The following is a 26,330-nucleotide window of genomic DNA, read 5'->3' on the forward strand; positions in this document are numbered from 1 at the left end:
ACTGCTAGGACAAAAGCTTTACAATAAATTACATTAGGGAATGTACATATGTTCCTTATGCTGTAAAACCCGTAAAATACAGATTTGCAGAACTAACTTTACATTCAGAATAGTTAGGGTATATGCACAAATACAATAGCCACCACAAAAAAATAAGAACTTCTTGATGCTGAAGTCTGTGTGGAATACAGAAATCATCAGCAATTACAGGACCAGACTGGCAAATAACACTCGACTTAATATCGGCATGATTTAAGAAAAAAAATGGGATGCTCAGCAGGGATACCGGGCTCGTATAAACTGTGTTTTCCTGCCATCAACTGATCATGTCGGACACTACTGAATAAAGTAGGGCACAGCTGCACATCACCATCATGCTGCCAAAGGCAGTCATTTGCAATGGGCAAAATATTTCATTAATTGGGAGCAGAAGTTTGCCTGACATGTAAAGTAATGTGAGAAAAAGAGGTTGCTGTTGAGTCATCTGAAAGTTGTCATTCACCAGGGAGAGCTATTTTAAACAAACCCACATGCGTTCAGCAACAATATATAGATGCAAAATTTCTGAGGTGAGTCTTAGAAATGTTTAGGAATTCACAAACTGGAAAACTCTGAAAAAGCTTACTCTTGGTCACCAAAATTACCTACAGTTTCTTCTGATGAGGACTCTTTGTAGTTTAAACAAATGATTTGCTACTTTTTGTTGTATTCTTTTTGGTTTTCTATTGTATCTCATGCATTTTTTTTGGTATTGCATCTATTAAAATTTCCTCTCTTTTGTCAGCGTGCACATTTCAAACTTTAAGATGTTACATTTACGACATCAGGTAAGCCTTTCTGAAGTGCAGTTAGTGCCTGTACACAGAAGGCTGTACCAGAGCGTCATGGCAAAGAGATGGAACCAGTGGTGGTTCCACACCAAAGCATGCAGTCATCGCTGCTCCCAGCAGCTCCCCATGGAATTCACAATTTACATTTACAATCCATGGACACGCATATGGCCTTCATACAGCCACAGTTCCACAGGCAACCCGGATTCACAGTCGTCTTGGGTTTTGAATGGAGCAATCTTTATAAAGACACGTACAACAGCTTCAAACAAGTGACAATTTCTCTAATAGCTCAGACTGCCTTTTAAAGATGTTAAAGTTTCAACCATCTTTTAAACACATCACCTTTTTAAATTAAAAAGAACACTGGTAGATACTTTTTTTGACATTAATTTAAAATTTTTGAAATACATATATGTATATATACACACACACGTATATATATGTATTTTGCATTTGCAATTTAGGACCCCTCAAGCATCTTCTCTTTCTGCATTTTGAATGAAAGCACCGTGGCTTTTTTTTCTGGTATTTTTTTTTCTTTCTGTGTAACTAGAAAACCTAATTCATTAAGCCCCACCTGTGGTCTTCAGTCCTCTTTCATGCAAAGAAAATTGTATTTGACTGTTCTCAAACATCCAGTGACAGCAGAATTACACTTTTAGGTTCTATTCTTTGTATTTTATAGAAATCAGAATACTCTGGATTATTGTCTATTACACTATGATATAAAATTTATTTAACCTGAAATCAGAATAACAACAATGACAACCTGTCCCTGCTGAAAAGTAGCACAACTACTAAAGCTGCTGGAGGGATGAGCTGGCTGAAGGGGAAGCAGCAGCAGAGAAGGAATTCTATTAATGGAAGGGAAGAGTGAAAAACAGAGAATGAAGCTCAGGAAGGTCTTGTGGAAGATTCATGGAGAAAGTATATAAACTTAAAAAAGAAAAAAAATCCATGCTGATTCTTTAACTGTTGTTGCTGAATGTATACCATGTGGGATATACTAGTGCCTGACTTGACTACAGAAAATTGATAGCAGCTGTACTTCAGCAGGGTTTAGAAGTAACTACTTCCTGACTTGCATATCTATGTAAAATATCTCCATACACAACTGAGCTTAATATGTTCTCCAACAGACAAAGCATATCGAGTCAAGGAGCCTGAAAGTGTTTATTTTAATTTACCACAAACACATTAAAAGTAAGCCACCATTTGTTATTCTTGTCAGTTCTTTATTGGTTTTCATCCTAAAGACTAGCACATTTACAGCATACATGGATTGGATGAACTAGAATATATAAAACAGTAGCCATGTTTTTGATATATTAATACTGCTCAAAAACAAATAAATAAAAATATTTCAATGCACAAAGCTTGGCAAATACAGTTGTGTTGGGACAAAACAGTGTTGTATCATACAATAATTTTACATGTATAAATGAAACAAAAGGCAACTGTGCTGTAGGTACTTTCACAGAACATACACAGAACATACTTGGCAACAGTTTTCTTTTTTTCACCTTTGTATGTTTTATAATTTAAAAAATGTACTCAAAAAAGAACATTAGACAGAACTTCATTTTACAGTAATCCTTAAATTTGCCTCTCCTGTGCAACAGAAAAGCTTACTTCACCCTTGTGAAGCATCCTATGTGATTTTCAAGTTTCACAGTTTTTCTTTTTCGATGAACTGCTCGAGATCTTACTGTTCATTACGCCCTTTAAACAAGCCCGTCGATGTGCATGTAGTGACAATGTCCTCTATATAAAATGTTTGCTGGACAACAATGTTTTACACGTAAGCATACTGAAATCAGAATATTTTAAACAGAATAATGCAGTACTTGAGACTGGTATTCCACCGCTGTAAAAAGGTGAGCAAAAACCACGCACATACAAAATTCAGCAACTTCTTCTGATTACATTGGTATACAAAATAAATAAAAGATCGCTAAGCTGTAGGGTAGATCTAATGATTGTTGGCCACAGTCTAAGAGAGTGGCTCTGCTAATTGTTACAATAGACCTCTTGTTATTTTTGTGTGAAGCTGAACATTGGAAGATTTTTAGTGTAACAATACAGGACTTAAAATATAATTAACTATGTCTGAAATATACAAAATAAAATTATCAACTCATAAAAACTAAGGGATATAAAGAGTATAGTTTATACAAAAATAAATGTAGCATTTAATAATGGGCTGGGGACTAAAGGTTGAGCAGAACTAATGGAGTAACATGCCTAAGGAGATCCCACTGAAAAGTTTTTCACCATATATTTGTTTACATATTAACAAAAAATAAAACAAAATCAACACTTATTTATTCATTGGCAAATAGGGTTTGTAAAATTTCAAAGAGACTGTTCTGCTGTAGATGATTTGTTCAGACATGGGGCAGGTACATTGATTTTGCACAGAATTCAGTGTTGTGTTATCCTAGAGAGACTGAAATAATGGTAACAACGTAGTTCAGCAGAACTCTCTGACCTGGCTTTGTGACATGCTGCTCAGTGTTAAACTGCAAAAAGCAAAATGCAAAAACTGCTAGACCTGTAACCCCCAAAACCTATATGGGAGCAGAATGAACATGACTGATTGATAGAGCAGTGACAGCACAGACAAACATCAGTGAGAGGGAGAAAGAAATCAGAAAACAGCCATATACTTACCTGGCTGTTGCTACTCTCACAAGAATAAATGGGCAGATTTTTCTATTCTAAAACTTACATCCTTGGAAACCAAGAAGGAAAGGGCACAGTGTGCTGAACGAAGCTAGCTAGAGATGACTTAATCCTGTTAAAATTTGGAAGTTAATGTTTAGCTGCTTTTTAAAAAGGTATCTTAGCTTCAAAAGCATTCTTTGGGAGATTATTTCCAAGGAGATCTGTTGAATATTTTTTATCAAATACTGTCAAACTGATCACTTTAGTCATAAGGTTGAACGCATCTGTGGTTCTCATGCATTAGCAGTAGCACATGAGCAGTTTCTTTCTATCAACATGAGGCATCCCTACTTTCCTTAGAAATATCCTGAAGACAGTCATACTTCTCCCCTCAGGATTCTGAATATCTGCCCAGGTAAAATGCAAAGGTAAACAGAATCCAATTTTGGTTATGGAGTAACGGGGATGCATCGGGCACTTTGAGGATTTTTGTATTGACATACAAAATTGATATGGGGGGGGGAATCAAACACCAATCAAAAAAAATGTAACCCCCAAGATACTAATGCTTACAATCCAGAAGTCATATAAAAAGCCATGGGTAAAAATCTGTTAATTAATATACAATACCATGGAACATACCAAACATGTCACGTGCAACATTAGCAACTTGCTAGTTGCACTTGCCTTATAGGGGGGAAGGGCAGAAGGAGCTGTTGCTGGCATTAATGATTAAGCATCATTATGTTTCTGAAACACTTTTTTAAATCATTTAAGATGTGTGCCCAAGACCTTATCTACCAAAGATGACAGGAATTTGTTTTATTTGGATAGAACTAGAACTAGACCTCATATGCCTGGGCTTTTATGTATTGTTAATTTCATATATGAAGATGGCATCCTATACACAGTAAAACAATTTATACTCCTGGCTTTTATTGTGCTGATTTTTTAAGTTAAACTTCTGTTTCTTGATTGTAACAATGCATCCTACAGTTATTAGACTGTCTAGGATCCAATCCCTTTTTATTTACAACTTTTGAGTTTTACTCTCAGTTTTAAAAAGTTTATGAAAAGCTCAATCTCAAGTCAACTCAGTACAAAAAGATGTTATGTGAAACAGCTGCCTAAATGCCGTTCCTAGAGTCCTTGCCCATCCAGGAGGTACCTAGCTATTTGCATATAGGTAATTATTAAGTAGCACAATATCTGTTCATCTTACATACACTGAAGGCTATTTAAACGGGCAGAGTCATCACACTATTCTCAAGCTAAGGTGTCAGAATAATTGTTACTATAGATTCCAATTCTGTAAGTAACATGCTCTGTATAACCTAGCGAAATGTACAAAAAGGTTATTTATCTCTTCTGGATGACAAAATCATGTATTAATCTAGAGTGTATCCACATGTTTTAATGGAACAGCAATTAAAGGACAAAGTATGCTTATGTTTCAACTTTTCCATAAGTTCCTTCTGGAGGCCTGTAATACTTTGGGAAAGCCTTCAGTTGCAGGGAATTAAATGCATACTTGCGACATCCAACATTCTTCATTGTATTTTCTCGCCGACAACCCTCACTGGGGAAAAAAAACAAGCACAAAAAATGACAGCAGTAAAAAGGAAAAAAAAAGACTTAAACTAAGATGAAATGAACTGGTTATTTTATAGCATTAAAAAAAAGTTGGTTAAATTTAATGAGCGTTTAATTAATTTGCCACTGCAAATATTAAAAATGATGACTCATCATACAATGCTAGTAAGCAGCACACAGAATGGACACATGCTATGTTTGATTGCTAGTTTTGCATTTCTAAAAAGCAGCAGCACATCTACGGAAAAAGTTCTTTCACGATGGTTTCATGTATTTCAGGGTACACTGTTGTGGAGTTCACATGCCGCTTCATTGCACAAGGGATCCCAAGAGATTGCTTAAAATCAGTTCTGCTAATTTATTAATACATTAAGCTGAAAAAGAAAAGCTGCTGATCTCTCAATAAGAACTTTAAAGTAATTTTATTGTTCCCTGTATGTCAGTATTATCAGTACTTACTTAATGATTAGAGCTGATACAAAAATAATTACTTTCCAGTTATCTCTGCATGCATAAATTGACTTGAAAACCAACATACTCTAAAAAAAGTCTTAATCATGAAATAGCAGCTTTGTGTGGGTGCAAAAAATGATTGGCTGCCTTGACAGTCATCACCCTAATGAAACAAAGCTGTGCAAAATTGAACTTTTACCCAGTGTTTTGGTGCAACTGCCCCACATTACAAAGAGGTTCTGTGCTACAATAAAAAACTACTCCAGTTATAAGGCTTCTTTACACTTGTAAATCTACTTCAGAGTTCCTTTGATTATATCGAAAAACAGACATACAAAGAGGAAGCACTATCTTTTATATATATATTATAAATCAGCTTAGGCTTGCAGGAGAGTGTCTTTCCCTGATAGAGAACTGATACCTAAACGATGATTTCATACTCAAACTTCATGGAAAAGTGCACAGTACACCATCTAATGGTGGAAATGTCACGTTATTCCTATCTTGGAGATGACTGCTGCATCAGGTAAGCTGGGGTCATCTGATTCAAAAGGGGGGTTTGGATTCCAGTTCAGTTTGAAAGCTCTCTGCTCTTACTGACCTCACTGTTCTTCTAATAGTGGTTAATTAAACTGACTGTAACTGTGTTCTGTATGTACCTCCTAGTTTAACTTCATAAAACATTGTAACATTTTGCTCTAAGAAACAGTTTAAGTTTGAAATTTGTCTCCGTAGCACATTCTGTGACTGCCTTTTGTAGAATGGATTGTCTCTGATGACACTGTTTTTACGTCATTGTTTTGTGTTTTACAGACACACACCCCTACCCCAAAGGTTGTTGCAGTCAAATTAATCAAAAATTTGCACAAATTTTAGTTCAGTGTACTAATAAAAACAGTAAGTTTAAATAGCATATATGGGATGCCAGATGAGCATTTTCACTCCAAAGTGAATCATTCTGTTCATAACTCATTTAACTGCATCTGGTTATTGCATGTGTCCCTCTATGGCACAGGTGGAGCACAGAGATGGTGACAAAGATGTATTTCACATGTCATTTCATGTGCCATGTTACTTCTGCTGGAGGCACATAAGCAGTGTGGACTACAACATTTTAAATCTGAATGTCTGAACAAAAGCACAGACCAAGCTAAAAAAGCAAAAAAGATGAAAACTTGTCCCCACCAAAGTTGAAGAAAAAAAGAAAAAAAACGACTCTGTTTTCAAAAAGCTTAGGCTTTCATTCTAGATGAATTTAAGGGCAGTCTTACTGCAACCCTAATGACAGTCGCAGAAGACATGGATATGTCCAATACCATCATACCATGATTTTAAATCTCATCAGCAGTAAGGATTTACCTAAATTCATTGCAGCTAAAAATAAATAGGATACATGCTTAAATATATATCAGTATATGTAATATATATGTATGTCTTTCTATGTTTTTTTTCTTTTAAAAACAAAATTGGAAGAATAGTGAGGAAAAATACCAGGAGATAGTGTACTGTACAGTCTGATTTCATGAAGACAAAAATATAACCACATACTTTTTTTAGTTGGAATAGTCACCAAATTTAGGATTTTATTCTCATTTTTATTCTACCTGTGCTTTTTTTTTCTTTTTTTTAAGCTTACCTCTCTCAGAAGCTTTCAAATTCCACTAAAATTGTTAATAAAAGCTATAGCTACCTATGTTTTTGAGCGACTTAATAATAGTAGAAAATAGAAATCACAGTACTGTAAGAGTTCTCCTCAGAAGCCCAATTTTCTGTCATCTCAGGCACCAAGCGAAGTAAATTCCTTCATGAATTTAGCAAACTACATTAAATGAGGTTAGTTTTTTTGATCAGCTATTGCTACTGACAAGCTCTGCCAGACCACTGCATCAACAAAATCTTTTGGTTTAAATAGGCCTCTCACAGTTTGATGTTATATATAAATGATGATGAAATTTCATCTGCAGTTAATCTGCATGACTAAACTAGATAAACCGCTTTAGTCTCACCACTTAAATAAATGTTAACTTATCATCATTTGTTTATCTCTAAGTCACTATCAACATCATAATTTATTAAAGCTGTCCAACACTTAAAAATGGAAATAAAAATAATATTAGTGTAATTAAAACAAAGCCCAATGGAAAACCTCAAACCCACCTACTAAAAGAGCTAACTGATACCTCCCTCTTCTTGCCTGAAACATTAAAGACCAATATCTTTAATTTCTAGGATGATAATGACCCTGTTTCAGAATAAGTTCTATAACAGAGCACCTGAAACAGATAATGGATCATTAGCAGGCTAATGCCAATTACATCCTCTTCCTAACCACAAGTCATTCCCTTTATGTCTTTAATACATTACAAAATGCAGATCTACAAACAGAATGAAAGAATTCTGCATGCAGCGCACCGCAAGTTGTTTTCTGAGTAGGTACACTAGTCTATTAGAACATACTTAACCATGAGAAAGGAACAAGACTATGGTTCTACAAACTGTTCAGTAATGTAAATTGGATATTATGCTTTGAAATAAAGGTAGAAATTTGTATATTTCTTTAAATAAATTTCTTACAATTTCTTATAAACCCCACCCATGTTTTTATTTTTCCCTTCATACCTCGTAAAAATGAAAGGCAAGATTAGCATACACCTTAAATATACAAAAAGATACAAATTCTTTTCAGACAGAGTTCCTTTCTCTGGAATACATGAAACAAGTAACACAAAACTATATTTGGTAAGAGATCTTCAGGCTGGCTAAAGTAACGAGGTAACAGGCCAATGTCAGACTATGTTACAAGCACTGAAAGCAGAACAATAATTTAAAGTTTCGATACAATTATTTTTGATAAAATAATTTGATGTATATTTACAGTTTAGTACAATAGAAACGTAAAATTGTAAGGCATAATAATAATTCTTGGCAGACAATGCTATGACACATTCCTTTGTCCAGCAGGTACCAAGTGGCAATACACATTCAAGCATTTTATTTTTTTTTTTAAACTTTATCTTCACTTGCAACGTAATCTGGCCACCAGGTATGCTATGCTCAGAAACAGCCACACAATCAGTAAATTGGGGCTGAGAGCTAGTAAAGGAATAGAGTAGAGGAGGCTGGGATCTAGTCTGAAATCTCGGATGGGCACCAAGCCACTCAAGTTCTTCTGGGTGACTACCTCCCGTGTTCCAATGCTGCGAAAAGGAAGAAGGTTGGGAGGAGGGAAAATAAAACAGAAAGGAAGACAAACATGCAAATGAATGGATAAAAAGAGATGGCAACACAAGGTGGTCAAGAAAATGAAAAAACATGGAAGAAAGCACAACAAAACCAGAAGATGAAGTAAAGAAAGAGTGGAAAAACATCTCAAAAATATGTATCAGCACAATTACAGAAATAAGGAGAGGGAAAGAGAATAAAAGAGAAAAATAAGAAAGAAGTACTGTAGTCTACTGAAAATAAACACATGTAGGTTGAACATAAATGGTTTTCCATGTTCACTCTTTCAGATTACTAAGCAATAATATCCCATGCTGCTCTGCCATGCTTCCGCATGCTGCAAAGAAGTGGAGCTCTGAAAAGCAAGCTGAACATGAATAACCATTGTAGTATTTGACCCTTTCAAACATCTTTCCATGTAGGCCGCAGTGAAATAATTTAACTTTTTGACTACCTGCTCAATATGTAAACAAAAAACCCCAAACCACCCACTTATTTTTCTGCTTCAGCATGAATTCCGGTGTGTATTAATATGCTCTCCAAAATGCATGTTTCTGAAGTGCCTTAATATATGCATGTGAAGGCAAGACATGCTGCACAGCCCATCTCATTATGCCCCTGCTTTCTACATTGCTTTGAGCACCAAAGGCCTACAGTGGAGAACACCTCTTCAGGTCACCCGAGGCTTTGTAGCGTGGTGTTTCATTTTGGATTACTCTTATACCCTGTGCAGTTCAACACTATTTTTAGTTTACAAAGCAACAACTAAATGCAACCTGTGAGCCTGATCCTGTTAGAACAAGTGTACTCACTCCATCCATAAAAGGGGATACATAACCTTGCTGGTTCTGTAGCAAGGTTAGGTAACCAACAGACAAATTCTTGGAAGACATCAGAGATACCCTGGAGGTGGTGAAAGAGAAAAACAGCCTTCAGATGCTGGCGACACTTCAAGTCAAATGGAATTAGGTGGGCAGGGAACTAAACCAACTCTATTTCTGATCTGGATTAACACATCCAAATTGGTGATCAAAATACGTTTTCACTGCTGGTGCCTACACCGGATAAGGGCAGGCTGTGATGCCTACAAATCCCAATTATCTTTGTAGCGGCAGGGGTGGGGTGGTGGGGGGCTGTGTGTGATCAGGACAATCAGGAAGTGGAAAGCTAATGCCGTCTGCAAAGTGATGGATGAATAGTCTGGAGGAGGAAAAGTGTTTTACGATATTGCTAAGGAAGTAAAACAATGGGAGAGGGAAAGAAGGAAGAAAGGCTCAAAATGACAAGATGATGTTATGAACATCACGTGCCACATCTCTACCATTAAAAATTCGTCTCAAGCTACTCAATTTTACACAAAGACATAGACACAGACACATACAGTGAGAATGGAGGCAAGAGCTGGAAAGTGCTTTCCTTGTCACTGTTGGCCCGTGTAGATGCTGCCACCTGAGGGGTGAAAAGTCACCTTTTGAAAATACCAAATATACCAAATTGTGCAGTAAATAAAAACATTCATCGGCAGACTACCTCTAGGAGAGGGTAAAGAGACAAAGCAAATCCAGCTTGCGTATGGGAATCCTCTCTGTGAGAAGAGGCTGGGGCTGCCCCATGCCAGTTCCAGTCGGCTCCAGTGGACCCACCACCAGGCACGGCTGAACCCCTTACCCTTGCGTAAGAAAAGACAAAACACCGCATGGCAGTGAGGAAAGATGGGAAAAGATGCTCCGTGAGCACCAAAGTCAGGGAAGGAGGGGAGGAGGTGCCCCAGGTGCTGGAGCAGCGATTCCCCTGCAGCTGTGGAGATGACCACAGTGGAGTAGGTGAATATTTCCTGAAGGAAACTGGAGCCTGTGGAGAGCCCATCCAGGAGCAGGTTTATCCTGAAGGACTGCAGCCCATGGGAAGGAGCCACAATGGAGTTGGGGAAGAGTACAAGGAGGAAGGAGCAGCAGAGAGGAGCTGTTATGGACTGACCACAAACCTCCATTCCCCACCCCAGTGCACTGCTCAATGTGGGGAGGAGGTAGAGTAGTTGGGAATGAAGCAGTGAAGTACTTGGGCCTGGGGCAAAAAGGGGTTGTGGTGGGAAGGTGTTTTAATTTTTGTCTTTGTTTCTCACCATCCAAAACTATTGGCAATAAATTAATTTTCTCAAAGTCGAGTCTGTTTTGCCTGTAATAGTAACCTGCGAAGGATCTCTCTGATCTTTATTGCAACCCACAAGCTTTATCACATATTCTCCCCCTGTCCTGTTGAGGAGGGGGAGTGAGAGAGCAGTTGGGTGGGCGTCTGGCAGGTGGTCAAAGTCAACACACCACAATTTTATTCTTAAAACAGGTCAAACAGTGAAGAAATCCAAGCAAGCCTTTTATCATGGCTTTTTTATTGCAGTGAGTGGTCATTACTAAACATGACTGCCAGGGCTTTATTATGTAGTCTTTTTAGTCAGCACCATAGCAGCTAGAAGGGATTACTTCCCTTACCCTATTTCCAGCTGCTTTTCAAGAGCCCCTATTAGAGACAGCTCTTCTCTGTTGGCTGAACTGCTTGTGTTGCAACTCCCTAATTGGTTTAATGAAAATGAGCTGGGCTACCTTAAACCTGTAAAGGATTTTGCTACTCAGGCTGATTTTGACTGAAACTGGATTAGAGCACATTCATACAAACAGCTCCACTGGCGTACTGACAGGACAGTAATCTGGTAGGGAGAGGGAGGGCAGGGAATCACAGGTCTAGTGGGGAGTGTTGGCACTGCTGTGGATGGAAGAGGCTATGTGATCCAGTTGGACTTTGACTCTTGAGTGGCCTTTACTGGCCAGGTAGTCACTTCCTCTGTAGCTTGGACTTCCAGACGTATCATCATGATTTTACTATTTGTAGGCTGTGAGTTAGCATGGGACTTATTTACCGAAAAGTGAGTTTATTCTAACAGGATATCTGTTTCTAAGGTGAAAGCCACAAACTTGTATCTGAATTTCTACAAGAATCTACAAGCACTCAGTGTTCTTTCTGTGATGTCCATGCTCACTGAACAGAATCATCATGGACACATAATTGTCACAAGACTAGGAAGGAAAGGAAGGCCCTGAGGAAGAGTAAGTGGGAATTAACAACCCTGAAGACCAACTTCACCTGGAAGAAGAGGGCGCTTTCTTAATTTTTCAAGAGCAGTGTAAGCAAGGATGCTTTTCTTCTCTGGAAAGTTACCAGCAGAGAAGAGATGAAAGTACTTTGAGTCCCACAACTTAATAGTACTTCTTCCCTGTCCTTCCAACTGCCCCAGAAACTCCAGAATTCTTCAAGACTGAACCAAGCCTCCCTTTTCCAGTACAGTTACACAAATAAAAGACCCAAGTTAAAAGAAAAAGCAAGTTTTCTGAATGCCCTGGAAGCAATTTTCTACCCTTTCACTTCCTATGTCTGTGATCTAGGTCAGGTCATCCTGTCCCGGCTGAAATGGGTTTGGGTGGAGTTGGACTCCTACACATATTTGTTCCTTAATCCTATCTCTCTTGTTAAGCTTCGTTAATTCTGTACCATTGTTCCTGAGCAGAACTGGCAAATAATTTTAAAAACACAACCATCTACCCCAAAGACCAATGAGATGTGAGGAAGAAAGAGTGATGGGCTTGAAGAATGGTATAAACTTAGTATTCCTTCAGACTAGTCAGTATTTGTTTTGCATAATCTCTCTCAGTCAAAGATTTAACAGAAGAGAAAGTCATGTCTTTCACCTGTCAGAGCAAGTCCCTGATGTTGCTAGACCATACGAGCCAAAGGTTTTTGATTAAATTGGCTGTCTTTCAATATCCCTGTGTAGGTCAACATAAAGCAATGCCTTTCTTGGGTCAATATTTTATCTGATCCTGTGTCATATTAAATTGATAGTCTGAAGGTCCAAAACAATGTTGTTATTAACCTCTGTCTCTACTGTGTCCATGACTTAAAAAAAACATTAACTCAGTAACTAATTTAAAGAAAGTAACAAGATTACTAGTATGATACCCATTCCATTTTCAGTTTTACTAATAAACTGTGCAACAAGGCTTTTTTTCTCTCAGATGTCAAAGTCAACAAGTTACATAATTTAAATAAAGATACTGGAGAGCCACTTAGCTCCATTTTAAATTAATAACTTCTCCCTCACAAAGCTGTTCCAAGGTTTAATTAGTCTCTGGATGCAGTTTTCATGTACTGTACTAACTCTGTAACAATGCAGCACAAAGCGCAGAAAAAAAGTGAAAATGAAAAAGTCCAGTGACATCCAATTAGATGTAGATATAAACCCCAAATTATTAGTGTAAGAGGCTGCAAGTGTTATTATGAGAGACATTTTCCTTCTAGGTAACTGAAGAGTAAGAAAGGGTCAAACAGCAAAAACATACAGAAAGGATAAGAGAATTGAACACTCTAGAGAATTTGGTGAGAAGACACACAGTACAGTACATTCGGTAAGAGTGAATGTTGAAGAACAGGACTGAACAGCATTGTTGAACTACATCAATAAAGACTAAAGCTAGATTTCTTATCCTTTCTTTTGGTATGTGAGTTACGGAGTTTTCCAGCAGTGCTTGAAACAAGGCATTGAACAACAGTAAACAGATTTTCTTTTTTTTTTTTTTTTTTTTGTACAGTATTTAATTCTGCAAACATCTCTGCTGCTTCGGAATACAGAACATCACTATATTGATATGACAACAGCACACTGACATGTTGTGATGAAACTTGGTTGCTGTATTGTGAAACACCCATACTGACATTTCACCCAGTGAGCAGTGTTTCATTGCTAAAGAAGACACATGGTAAGCCAGTGCAAACTGCAGGTGTCTGTGTTTCCAAGAGCAAAAGACAGGTCATCCCTGAGAAATCTGCCTGATCTAGAACTCAGAAATCCAGTGCTATGACAGTTCAGGTAACCTCAGCACTAAACAACTTTCAAAGAAGCACCAGTTTCCTGTTCTGTAAGCTCAGCATTAATTGACAACACATTTTTACATGCTTCTCTGAAAACTCCTGATTCACTACTGAAAACTAAAACCCATCTGATGCAAATCTGGTAACAACCAGCTTTAGCATATGCAACCCACTAATACATGCAAGGGAGGGATGAATTCTAGCAGCCAGTTTTGCCACTTTCTGACTTCATTTTACTTTTTTTTCCTTTTGATAGAAACAGAGACCACCACTCCTCTACAGTTTGCATGGTTCCTCATTTAGGAATAAGTGACGCAGTCAAACTCTTACCTCCTCATACACTCCAGAGCCTGGGTGAAGACCTGTGGAGCCATTCCATGTTCATGCTGTAGGATCAAACACTGCTCTAGCGTGACCGACATGGCAGTCCTATCCTTGGCACTTTTACAGCTTGTAAATCGAACACCATTTAGTCTGCGGCATATCTAGAAATAGGATATACAATTCATCATTCCTTCCTCATGCATAACCTTCTGTCAGAGAACACACCTGTACTTCTAGAGACACAAATATTGCGTAGGACTTCGATGTCAAGAGTTGTCATCTTTGAGAAAGCAGAATTTCATTGCATGAGTTGTAGGGAAAATACTGATGTGGAAAATACATTTTATCTCCCCATGTCTCATTCTAGAGGAGGTTTAACCTGGCAGCATTTCCAAGCTTTATGCAAGCAAATGAAGAAATTCAAACATATCGGTAATAAAAAAAGGGAAAATTCATATGCATACAGAAAATCAACTGAACTAGGCAGAGACGCTTAGATTAATAAATACCTCAGCAGCTTGCCAAAGGATATCAACATTCTTATTTTTCCTTGCATGTACATTTTGTCCCAGAAATCTTAACAGTTCAGGCAGGCACGTCTGACTACGAGATCGAGGTAGACCTATAAAACAAACAAAATGAACTCCACTTATTCAACACTTTTACAGAGATAAGTTACGTGGAAAGTGTTCCTATACGCCTGCTGTAAACACAATACTGTTTTTGTGAAACTACCAAAGCTTACAAAAATAAACTTAGTACCACCAACCAAACAGATTCAAGTTTAATTAAACTCAACTGGAAATATACATCCAGGTTATTTAAAACTTCAGGGGCTCAGAATCTGACAGCAATATAACAACAGAGTGAACAAAGGAAGCAAGACTGGTATAGTATCTTGGTTTGTGTGTCACAGATGTACTTGCTTTCACAAACTATTCAGAACTGTATATAAACATGTAACTGTCTATATTATCACCCCTCAGAGGTGATAGGATATCATGCACGTCTCCACAGAAATTCTGAAGGTATTTTATATTCTGCTCACATTTTCAAGTTTAAATTTGCAAGCTGGCCAGTTTTCAGTTACAAGAAACACTGTCTCCGACAGGACACCACACTGCCATGATCTGTTTATTAAGATTTCACTAAGTGGAAATAAATCAGTTAAAATTTTTCAATATTTCAGAGCGCTTTCAGTAGTCGTATGTTCAAAGTGTTGCACATAATTTCTTACATATGTAGCAAGATACTCAAGACAATCAATAAGAAGTATTAAATTGGTCATCTTTTTTACTTTTTTTTTAAAAGGGGTAGCTACAGAGGACACCAACTAAAGCTATGACTGGATAAATAAGGAGGTATGCACTGTTAAAAAATGACTATGTGACAAAAAGAACACCACATGGATGATATATTAAATTTTATTTTTGGACTACACATCTTCTCACAGCAAACAGTATGTATGTTAGACTAACCTGATCTCCTTCTATGACAAGGTGACCCGCTTAGTGGATGAAGGAAAGGCTGTGGATGTTGTCTACCTAGACTTTAGTAAAGCATTTGACACCATTCCCCATAGCGTTCTCCTGGAGAAACTGGCTGCTCATGACTTGGATAGGCATACTCTTCACTGGGTAAAAAAATGGCTGGATCACAGGGCCCACAGAGTTGTGGTGAATGGAGTTAAATCCAGTTGGTGGCCCGTCACAAGTGGTGTTCCACAGGGTTCAGTATTGGGGCAAGTTCTGTTTAATATCTTTATCATTGAGCTGGAAGAGAGAATTGAGTGCACCCTCACTAAATTTGCAGACGACATCAAGCTGTGCTGCAGTGTTGATCTGCTGAGGGTTGAAAGGGGATCGATGGGCCGAGGCCAATGGTATGAGGTTCAACAAGGCCAAGTGCTGGGTCCTGCACTTGGGTCCCAACAACCCCATGCAGCACTACAGGCTTGGGGAAGAGTGGCTGGAAAGCTGCCCGGCAGAGAAGGACCTGGGGGCGTTGGTTGACAGCCAGCTGAACATGAGCCAGCAGTGTGCCCAGGTGGCCAAGAAGGCAAATGACATCCTGGCCTGTATCAGGAATAGTGTGGCCAGCAGGTCTAGCTAGGGAAGTGATTGTCCCCCTGTACTGAGCACTGGTGAGGCCCCACCTTGAAAGCCATTGAGGTGCTGGAGCGTGTCTGGAGAAGGGCAACAAAGCTGGTGAAGGGTCTGGAGAACAAGTCTTATGAGAAGTGGCTGAGGGAACTGGGGTTGTTTATCCTGGAGAAAAGAAGGCTGAGGGGAAACCTTATTGCTCCCTACAACTACCTGAGAGGAGGTTGTAGGAAGGTGGGGGGTCGACCTCTTCTCGCTAGTAACAAGCAACAGGACAAGAGGAAATGGCCTCAAGTTATGCCAGGGTAGGTATAAATTGGGTATTAGGAAAAATTTCTTAACCAAAAGGGTTGTCAAGCATTGGAACAGGCTACCCAGGGAAGTGGTGGAGTCGCCATCCCTGGAGTTATTTAAAAGATGGGTAGATGTGGTGCTTGTGGACATGGTTTAGTGGTCGTTTTGGCAGTGTTAGGTTGACGGTTGGACTTTGTGATCTTCAAGGTCCCTTCCAACCTAGACAATTTTACGATTCTATGAATACTGTGTTCAGTTTTGGGCCCCTCACTGCAAGAAAGACATTGAGGTGCTGGAGCATGTCCAGAGAAGGGCAACAAAGCTGGTGATGGCTCTAGAATGCAAGTCTTATGAGGAGCATCTGAGGGTTCTGGGGTCGTTTAGCTTGGAGAAAAGGAGGCTGAGGGGAGACTTTATCGCTCTCTGCAACTACCTGAAGGGAGGTTGTAGCGAGGTGGGGGTCAGTCTCTTCTCCCAAATAACAAGTGATAGGACAAGAGGAAACGGCCTCAAGCTGCACCAGGGGAAGTTTAGATAGGATATTAGAAAAAATTTCTTCACCGAAAGGGTTGTCAAGCATTGGAACAGGCTGCCCAGGGAAGTGGTTGAGTCACCATCCCTGGAGGTATTTAAAAGATGTGTAGATGTGGTGCTTAGGGACATGATTTAGTGGTGGACTCGGCAGTGTTAGGTTTACAGTTGGACTTGATGATCCTAAAGGTCTTTTCCAACCTCAATGAACCTATAATTCTATTCTATGGTTAGCAATATTGTGCCTATCCTGGACTGCTCTGCTTGAACTCTACTCCTAGAAATAAAGGGATGCCTTTAAATAAAAAGAGTGCACAGACCATCTTCCCAAGTATTTCAAAAGGAGAGCTAATGGAACAAGGACAGGGAGCTAATAAAGCTAAGACAGTAATTCACTTCTTAGAAATTCTGCAGTGCCTAGAATTAATTAATTAATTTTCCTATATAATCAGTGAAATTCAAGCTTATAGCTATGGTTTCTCTTCCAGGTGTTAGACTTCTCTGTTGCTTGCTGCAGATGCAGCAATTATAGGCAAATGCCAAAGGATAAGCAGAGGAAAAGTGATTTGACTTCCTAAAAACTGGCAGTTGCTCTCTGTGCAGGTTATCATAGGTGCAGAGAACATGACCAAAAACTGTCACTTTTATGCCTTCCCCTCACAGCAATCTAACTGCCTAGCTGCATGTTTATACAGTACATAATGCCACTTAGAGATTTAAAGTAAAAGTAAATTAAAAAAGGAAAGTTAATCAGACTGACCTTTAAACCTCTTGAATCTGCTCTACTTAGTACTAATGTATAAAAATAGAGCTGCATCATTTCTTGGAGGTTACCAATGCTGGCATATCATCAACATTTAAACAACTAACATGAGGCAAACAAATGAAAAAAATCAGCCTGAATTGTGCTGTCCAACCAAATTTGCCATTAATTACTGAATACTTACAATCATCAGGCAAAACTTCCTTGAACTGCTCAAAATATGAATTCAACCGCACTAAGCTTTCCATGTTAATTACTTCTTGCAGTGAGGTGTCTCCAAACCTTTAAAAGGTGAAGAAGGGAACAATTAAACCCAAGGTAGAATGTTTCTCCTCTTCTTTAAAACAACTGCACTTGGCAATATGACTATCAGAAAATAGTTTAAAGATTCATCCCACAAAATTCCTAACCATTCAAATGCAGAGTAAAATGTAACAGAGAAGTGTTGTAGTGATTCATTACAGAAAAACAAAATATATGAATGTGAGGGGAAAAGTGGGAACGAAGGTGAAAGAAAACTCTTGTAGAAAATCCTATTTAAAATGTGTTGGCTTTTGTGTCTTTCTTTCAATATTAAATACCCATCTGGTAAATCATATTGCCTAAATTCAAACTTTTAATAATGGATTTACTAGTTTAGTTCATAACCTAATGATAATCATAACATCAGTAGATAGGATTGAGGACTTTGTCTTCAGATATGTAAATGAGAAATATGGATCTAGGAGTAATAAACTATGAATGTAATAAATATTGTCAACAATGCCATGATTCATCTCATCTAACTGTATCTACATACATAGATACGCACACGAAGTGTTGACATCTGTAACTATGCTAGTTACCTTGGGCTCCCTTTATAGGCAACAGAGGACAACAGTAACTGCTGGAATGCCTTTGTTAGACTTTTTCTAGTTGTCCGCCATCACACTGCACACTTCACCCCAGTACCAAGGCTGCTGTCACAACACACGTGTGCCTGACTTCACTGGAGATCTCCATTACAGCAGTGCTCTTTCAATGTATTCTTTACAGGTCATGGCCACAACAGAGGGAAGCTCTGGTGGCTCTTCCAAAACCGAACAGTTTCTGTCGCAAATATAATTAAATAATTATATTTTTCAGCTTTACAAGAATAGTGTTGCATTATAGAAGCACTGCAAAGATATATTAAAAAAAGGTCCATCTAGCCCATTATCCTGGTTTTTGACAGTGGCCAGAAGAGGGAGTCTAGGGAATAGTGCAGAACCAAGAGAGCAAATACACAGCAATACTCAGAATAATCTCTTAGCCTCTAGTGATCTGTCATTCACACAGATCTCAAGTCACAAGCAGCACCTCTGTATTAAACAGCCCGTGATATGTTTCCTGTTCTGTACATTCACTTCTGAACCACATAAATCTGCACTAGACTCAAAGCCATGAGGTAAGGATCTCCACAGCGATGTGCCATATAAAGCAGGACCTCCTTTTGTTTGTTTTGCATTTCACAGCTTCATTCTGATAGCTTTCTATGATGTTATAACTGGTTGGCTGGATGAGGGGAGAGTCATAGATATCATCTACCTTGACTTTAGCAAGGCTTTTGACACTGCCTCCCATAACATCCTCATTAGGAAGCTGAGGAAGTATGGGCTAGATGAGGCGACAGCGAGGTGGATTGAGAGTTGGCTGCAGGACAGAACTCAGAGGGTTGTGATCAGCGGCCCAGAGTCTAGTTGGAGGCCTGTAACCAGTGGTGTCCCCCAGGGGTCAATACTTGGTCCAATTTTGTTTAATATTTTCATTAATGACCTGGATGAGGGGACAGAGTGTATCCTCAGCAAGTTTGCTGATGATACCAAACTGGGTGGGGTGGCTGACACCCCAGAGGGCCGTGGTGCCATCCAGCGTGACCTGGACAGGCTGGAGAGCTGGGCAGAGAAGAACCTAATGAGGTTCAACAAAAGCAAGTGCAAGGTCCTGCATCTGGGGAGGAAGAATGCTAGGCACCAGTATAGGTTAGGGGTGGACCTGCTGGGAAGTAGCTCTGAGGAGAAGGATCTGAGGGTCCTAGTAGACAGTAAATTATCCATGGCCCAGCAATGTGCCCTTGTTCCCAAAAAGGCCAATGGAATCCTGGGCTGCATAGGGAAGAGTGTGGCCAGTAGGTCGAGGGAGGTCATTCTCCCCCTCTACTCTGCACTGGTGAGACCACAACTGGAATACTGTGTCCAGTTTTGGGCTCCCCAGTTCAAGAGGGACAGGGAACTGCTGGAGCGAGTCCAGCGAAGGGCAACTAAGATGATTAAGGGATTGGAGCATTTCCCTTATGAGGAAAGGCTGAGAGAGCTGGGACTCTTTAGCCTGGAGAAGAGAAGGCTGAGGGGAGACCTTATTAATGCTTACAAGTATCTAAAGGGTGGGTTGAAGGAGGATGGAGCCAGGCTCTTTTCAATGGTTCCCAGTGACAGGACGAGGGGTAATGGGCACAAGTTAGAACACAGGAAGTTCCGTTCAAATACACGGAAACACTTCTTTACGGTGAGGGTGACAGAGCACTGGCACAGGCTGCCCAGGGAGGTTGTGGAGTCCCCTTCTCTGGAGATTTTCAAGACCCGCCTGGATGCAGTCCTGAGTAATGTGCTCTGGGCAATCCTGCTTTAGCAGGGGAGTTGGACTAGATGATCTCTAGAGGTCCCTATCAACTCTGAAAATTCCGTGATTCTGTGATTCCGTGATTTAGTATTCCCTTGTTTGTGTATTGGAGAAACTGAATCACTGTTAGTAATGCAACAGTGCAACTCCATAGAGACATATGTCCATCAGAACAGGAGACTGCTGAACTGCCATTAAGGTTAAGCTTGCATGACTGAATACATACTTCTCTGCTAGGGTTTGCTGCTCATTGATTCCCACATTGAAAAGAACAGGCTGAACCCTCAGTAACATGCCACTTTGAATCTCTCGTGGCAACAAATCAAACAAGGCGCTTGGCAAAGGGATCCTCACATTAAATCCATCACTGCAAATAAATAAACAGCTATTAGACATAAAGATCAAAAAGCTACATTCCATTGTGATTTAAATAAAGAGGGATAACATCTAGGACATAATACAACTATTAAAAAATAAGTATCAGTCAAAACCGAGGACTTCAAGGAATTGCCACAGCTTGCTCCTAATCAGAAAAGCTATTATAGTTCAAGAACAAACCTGCAGCAACCTGTAATGGTGATTTTTACATTCTCATGGACATTTCAATCAGATCTGCTAATTTCCCGATAAAACCTGATTTTGCTCTGCTCATTAATACTGCAGCTCTCATACAACTAGAGTAGAAAAAGCCAAATTTTGGCATGTTCCCATCTCATCAAGAGTAAGGTATATTTGATTTTAAAGTGATAAAGGCTAATGATGATGCAGATGCATAAAAAGATATATTTTTGGATAGTAAGTAGTACTGACAATTTTGAGCAGAAGGATAGAGGCAATGATAGCAGCGATCCAAGCATAAATTGAAGGGGGAGCTAACAAAAGCACTGATACAGAAACTTATGACTCAGACTGACAAGCCCTTACTGCAGCACAACAGGTTACCTTGGGTCAGCTGAGCTACAGCAAAGAGCACTGTGTATACTTTATCTCATGGCAAATGTGAGGTAATGCAACTTATCTTATCCCACAACATCAGTGCAGACTAAGGTATGTCATATTACCCTATGTTGCAAATGCCAAGACACAAGGTGTTGTGGTTTGTGTGCTGTGTGTTAACCTATCATCCAAGTCTTTAGAGTGCAGAACTCTCAAGTACAGCATGTACTCTCAAGTATAACAAAAGAGCTTTGAGAAGTATATAACAAGGTAATCAAAATTGGCCTGTCCCACATTTACATTGGATGGACACACAAATCTTATGCTATGTCTGAAAGCAAAAAACCTGTTTTCACCTCTAAATGTAAAGCTTCCAATAGTTTGCACCAAAATAAATATGCATGATTTTTCTTCTTTTCCTTGAGTAAAATCTAGACAGCAAAATAATAGGTAACACTATCAGACCTGAAACTAATGAAGACTGGTTTCCTGATGATTAGTGTCCTATAGCTGATGGCAAGTTTCAACTGAAGAGTTTCTTTGAAAGGAATTTGCTGTCAGCTGTCAGCCATTTCCACAGGTCTCAGCAATATCCATAACATACATGATTGTACTGCAGACCTCCTTCAGCTGGGCCAATTTTCATTGCATGTGAACCTTAATTAAACAAAGTTCCTCTAAAAGTTTTTATCTTTGAGAAGTCTAGCTCTTTCTGAGATGTGGACAAAGCTGGGCAAACCTCCAGTGGAGCTTGGTACAGCACACTGTAATCAAATAAGCCTTATCTCCTCCAGAAATCATATTCAAAACTAAAAGATTCTAAAGACTCTGAAATAAAGAAACATTAAAACATCGACTTTTGTGAGCCGTCTGTCCTTCTACAGCTTCATCCCCATCCGTGAACTGTCTCCCTCTGGGCAAGAACTCTACTGCAGGAGCCCTTCAGCCCCATGTCAGAAACGAGTGCAAGGCCAGCTAATAATCAGGCTGCAGCATTCAAACTGAAGTGTGACTCTGTTGTAAATGCTTCCCATCATAATAATTTCAGACAACGAGGTCAGCCTCAAAAGTCAGTCTGAAATTTAAAAACAGCACAAGTGCTCAAGAAAAGATCGAATACTTCTTGCTTATGATTGTGGAAGGCTAGGTCAAGTTGATATTTATTCATAAAACAATACTGGTATGGTTCAGCCTTGCCATATATCTTTTTTCGGCTTAGCTCCCTGTAAAATGAAACATCAGTAAAAATGACTAAGTCCACTTCAAAGCATTTCTTCGAAGTTCTGAGGAGAAAACTAGCACAACACAAAAGCACATAATTCATCTCAAGTGCAGTATCACTGCTTCTCCTATCTGCAGTCCCACCCCACTTCCTGCTCCCTCCCCCTGCATTTTGTTTTACCGATTTCCGGTGATGACTGGCAGCATATCAGTAGATGTATTTGATGTGGCCTGAGTTACTTTAAAGGTTACATTCCTCAAGTCCATGATTCCCAAACTCATGTCCTCCAGCATTGCCAGCTCCTCACCTAAATCACAGAGGAAAAAGTGAATCATAATCATTACTTGTTATGCACAACTTCCCTTTATCAATTTGATGACAACTGTAGGTCATCGCTCTCATAAAGAAGTTCTATGGACAAAGAGGTTCTGGAGCCCAGGCCCTCACATTGACCTACAGACTGCAGACAATGTCATGATTGACTTTATGAGTTTAGCAAATTTAGAAAACACCAATTATCTAGCACAGTCCAGACTACTGTTCTTCAAGTAGATTATATGCTGATTTTCCAATTTAGGTGATGCTATAAGTACTTATCAGCATTGTCACAGCCATGATATCCTTTATGTTGGAAAAGTGTGCTGGAAAAGTTACAAGGTACTCCAGATTTGTTCAGTAAAGCATTCCCTAACTGGCATGCAGATGGCTGTTCAGACACAGGAGTGAAACACTTCTGAGTGAAGTACTTTCCTTTTTTGTATTCTCTCTTCAATCTAACTTTGTACTGTAGGACTACAGTAGGTCAAATTAAAAAAGCATATTTTGGGCACAGTTTCTCCCAGTTTACTAGAACTTTAATCCATTTCCTTTCTGAAAAAAAAAAAAAAGAAAAAAAAAAGAACCCTATCACTAGGATATGTTTTGGGGTTTTTTAAACCTTTGACACTATATTATAAGGCAAGTACACTTTATCTTTCAGAAGTAATTCAATTAAATGCGAAGAAATTCGAGTTGTTAGCTAATTAAGTACTCCAGATATAATCCTGTTTTGCATTTCAGATTTCAAAATAATTTTGCTGCAGATTGTCCCAAACACTCATTCTGCTGCAGCCAATTTAATGGAGAATTTGCTGACTCGACAGCTAATACCACCCAACTTGCCCTGTGCCTTTACCATAAGTGCTCAGCAGGCTCTCAAACTGCGCCAGCAAGCCAATGGTGTAGAGTTGTCTTAGAAACCCATCATCATGCAGACAGTTCCTCAGCTTGATAATAAAACCACAAATGAGAGCTGTCAGCTGCGGGAGAGAAAACAGACAAGAGTGAAATGATGCAAGACAAAAAATGGTTCTTCAGCCCCAAAGGGAAACAATATCACATATAAGAGGTGCCATAAAATCTGTCAGACTGATGCTCTTTTCCCTTAAATGTCACTCCTCTTTTCCTTGCAGCTGAAGAGAGACAACCAACCAATAAAAAACCAAAACAATCATAAAAACAGATTTAGGGCACACTGCCTTCATCTCTCAAGCTCTCCCAAAATGGGACTACTGTTGATCTCACATCTATTTGTTTTTCTGGACACAATCACTTATATTAGGGTCTACAACTTACGCATTACAAAAGAGTCTCCTTGGAGAATTGTTTTAGTTACAGATGGAAAAGCAACACAGCTAGTTTCAGGTCATGAATTTTGATAGTATGAATAAACGATTTTTTTTTTAAAATAACATTTTAAAAAAGCTTAAAAATGCAATACCTGTTTGCTTTATGTAAAGATTCAAACTCTAGTGTTAAAAGATACACAGGACAAGGTCCTGAAGACTAGTACTAAGATCAGCACTAAGATCTAAGATTAGTATGAGTCTTAATTCACTCTGTCAACAAAGGAACTTCCCAGGTGATTTCCATATGTTATGTACACAGGTGTTTGACTTTGCTACAGAATTAAACAAAAGGCAATAAAGTTCTGTTTATGATGGGTAAACATAATCAAAGCATTGAGTTTTAAAAATATCTGCAATATGAAGTGTATCGAAAAATTCCCTTAATTTATCTCTCTGAGATATCACATTTTTGGACAACAGTCCTGCCAAACAATGTCCAAGAGATAAGCTGTTTGAAATAAATGAATGAGATACTGATTTCACAGGAAGCAGACATACTACAGAAATATAGTAGACAGAAGAAATGTGGAAGGTTTTTTAGTGCAGAAACCTGCTAGTCAGTGGCTGACATAAGAGACCCCAGCAGGCTCTGAAACAGAACTTCTAGGAAAAAAAAAAAGAAAAAAAGCAGTCACTTCTCTCCCTGTGGCTGGACTTCTCTCCTTAGGTACCGCAGGTCCTGTTGGTTTTCTCAATGTGGAAAACAACAAAAGGTAACCAAGTGAGTACACTTTCTGCTCATGTGCTATTTTTTCCCCCCTCTTTCACATCTTACTTCTGGTTTTAGTTTGGTGGCATTGGAAGGCAAAGGTTATTTCTGCAGACAGCAGGATATCTTCACTAGTTTTGGAATTTATTTTTTTTAAGTATATAATGTATATCTAAGGGGACACTTAAGTTATATATTGCCAAATGCATGTAAGTGACCAGTACGGACAGTATAGCACAGCCTGTGAAAGGAGATCACAGTGTTAAACCTGAGAGTAGAACAGATCTGAAAAATTCTGAAAACAGTCACCTTTCATATTTCATATAAACCCCACCACATGTTGAAGTGCAATCAAACCATGCATATTTGCTTGCTTACAGTTTGGCAGAAGACAACATCCCTGCGATACTGAAGGCTCAGACAGAGCCCTATTGTCGGGGCACTGTCCTGCATTAATAAAAAGACCATGGCTTTCTTTGCCTTGTCACTCATCATGGCTACGCAGTCTGTGAGTGTTGTCAGCAAGGGATAAAGAGCTTCACTCCATTCACCTGGTTAAAAGAAAAAAAATAGCACCACTGTAAGTACTCTATTTGAAACAAGAAAACATGCATTACAAAGAAAATTCCTGTTGCACGTCAAAGTTGTTAATAATTCACATTTAGGGCTTGTTTTATTTTGGCTGGCTGGTTACTCCCTTCTTGTTATTAATTAAGTAATCTTACAGAGTGGTTATTGCATGAGGAAAATATGGAGAATTTTACTCTGCAAGGCTGTTATGACTTTCCCAACCATGTAATAGCTCCCAGATTTGTGCCTGCAGAACAGGCTATACAATAGTTGATTTGGAAAGTATAACAGAAAGATGAATATCTATATACACAAGTGTATATCACTGTGTATGCATGTTCAAACATACCCTTTCACAGTGCATACATGGATAGACAGTATGGAGTCCATCGTATAACAGAAATAGTGAACAATCTGCTTAGCCGTTTCTGTCAATGAGATTTCTCCCAGTTGTCTTGCCTTTGAATCTTTTGTGGACTCATAGGTGTATCATTCAACTGCCTCACCATCTTATTGATCCTTGCTGTACCTCAGCGAGGTAAGATGATGCTTACCTCCCATTTGCAGCACAGGAATAATATGGCAGAGAGGTGAAAAATTCACGGAGGTACTCTTCTAAGTGCCCTCTGTCTGCTGAGTGGCTTTGAAGGCTTAGAGTTAGCTAGCAAGCAACACTAAGCAAAGTGATTTAGATGGGAGTTAGTGAGATCATTGGAAGTAGTTCGGAGCTTGACTTCCACTGAAATACACGAGATATGTCCCAGAGGGACTCTGTTCAAGGTCCTACACGGGAAGCACAGAAATGAAACTGGGTTGCAAAAGTCCTATTTTAGTAGCCCAAACATTATGGCTTCTGTCTCCTTAAGAGATTGCTCTGCCTTAAAATGCCC

At 39.0% G+C, this 26,330-nt stretch overlaps 1 protein-coding gene across 1 annotated transcript in view; it reads right to left on the bottom strand.

Annotated features, from left to right (window-relative positions):
* Nucleotides 1–4,599: 4,599 nt before the first annotated feature.
* INPP4A (inositol polyphosphate-4-phosphatase type I A) overlaps nucleotides 4,600–26,330 on the bottom strand; it is a 137,399-nt gene continuing 115,668 nt past the window's right edge. The window contains exons 21-28 of the mRNA XM_082496840.1: nucleotides 25,249–25,421; nucleotides 23,669–23,792; nucleotides 22,675–22,801; nucleotides 20,563–20,703; nucleotides 17,884–17,981; nucleotides 14,519–14,631; nucleotides 14,016–14,170; nucleotides 4,600–5,079 (exon numbers count right to left, since the gene is read on the bottom strand). Coding sequence (XP_082352966.1) covers nucleotides 4,947–5,079; nucleotides 14,016–14,170; nucleotides 14,519–14,631; nucleotides 17,884–17,981; nucleotides 20,563–20,703; nucleotides 22,675–22,801; nucleotides 23,669–23,792; nucleotides 25,249–25,421 — 1,064 coding nt within the window. The 3' untranslated portion in view covers nucleotides 4,600–4,946. The remainder of the gene's footprint in view (nucleotides 5,080–14,015; nucleotides 14,171–14,518; nucleotides 14,632–17,883; nucleotides 17,982–20,562; nucleotides 20,704–22,674; nucleotides 22,802–23,668; nucleotides 23,793–25,248; nucleotides 25,422–26,330) is intronic.

Source organism: Vanellus vanellus (assembly GCF_965231255.1).
Source record: "Vanellus vanellus genome assembly, chromosome: 1".
Lineage (NCBI taxonomy): Eukaryota > Metazoa > Chordata > Aves > Charadriiformes > Charadriidae > Vanellus > Vanellus vanellus.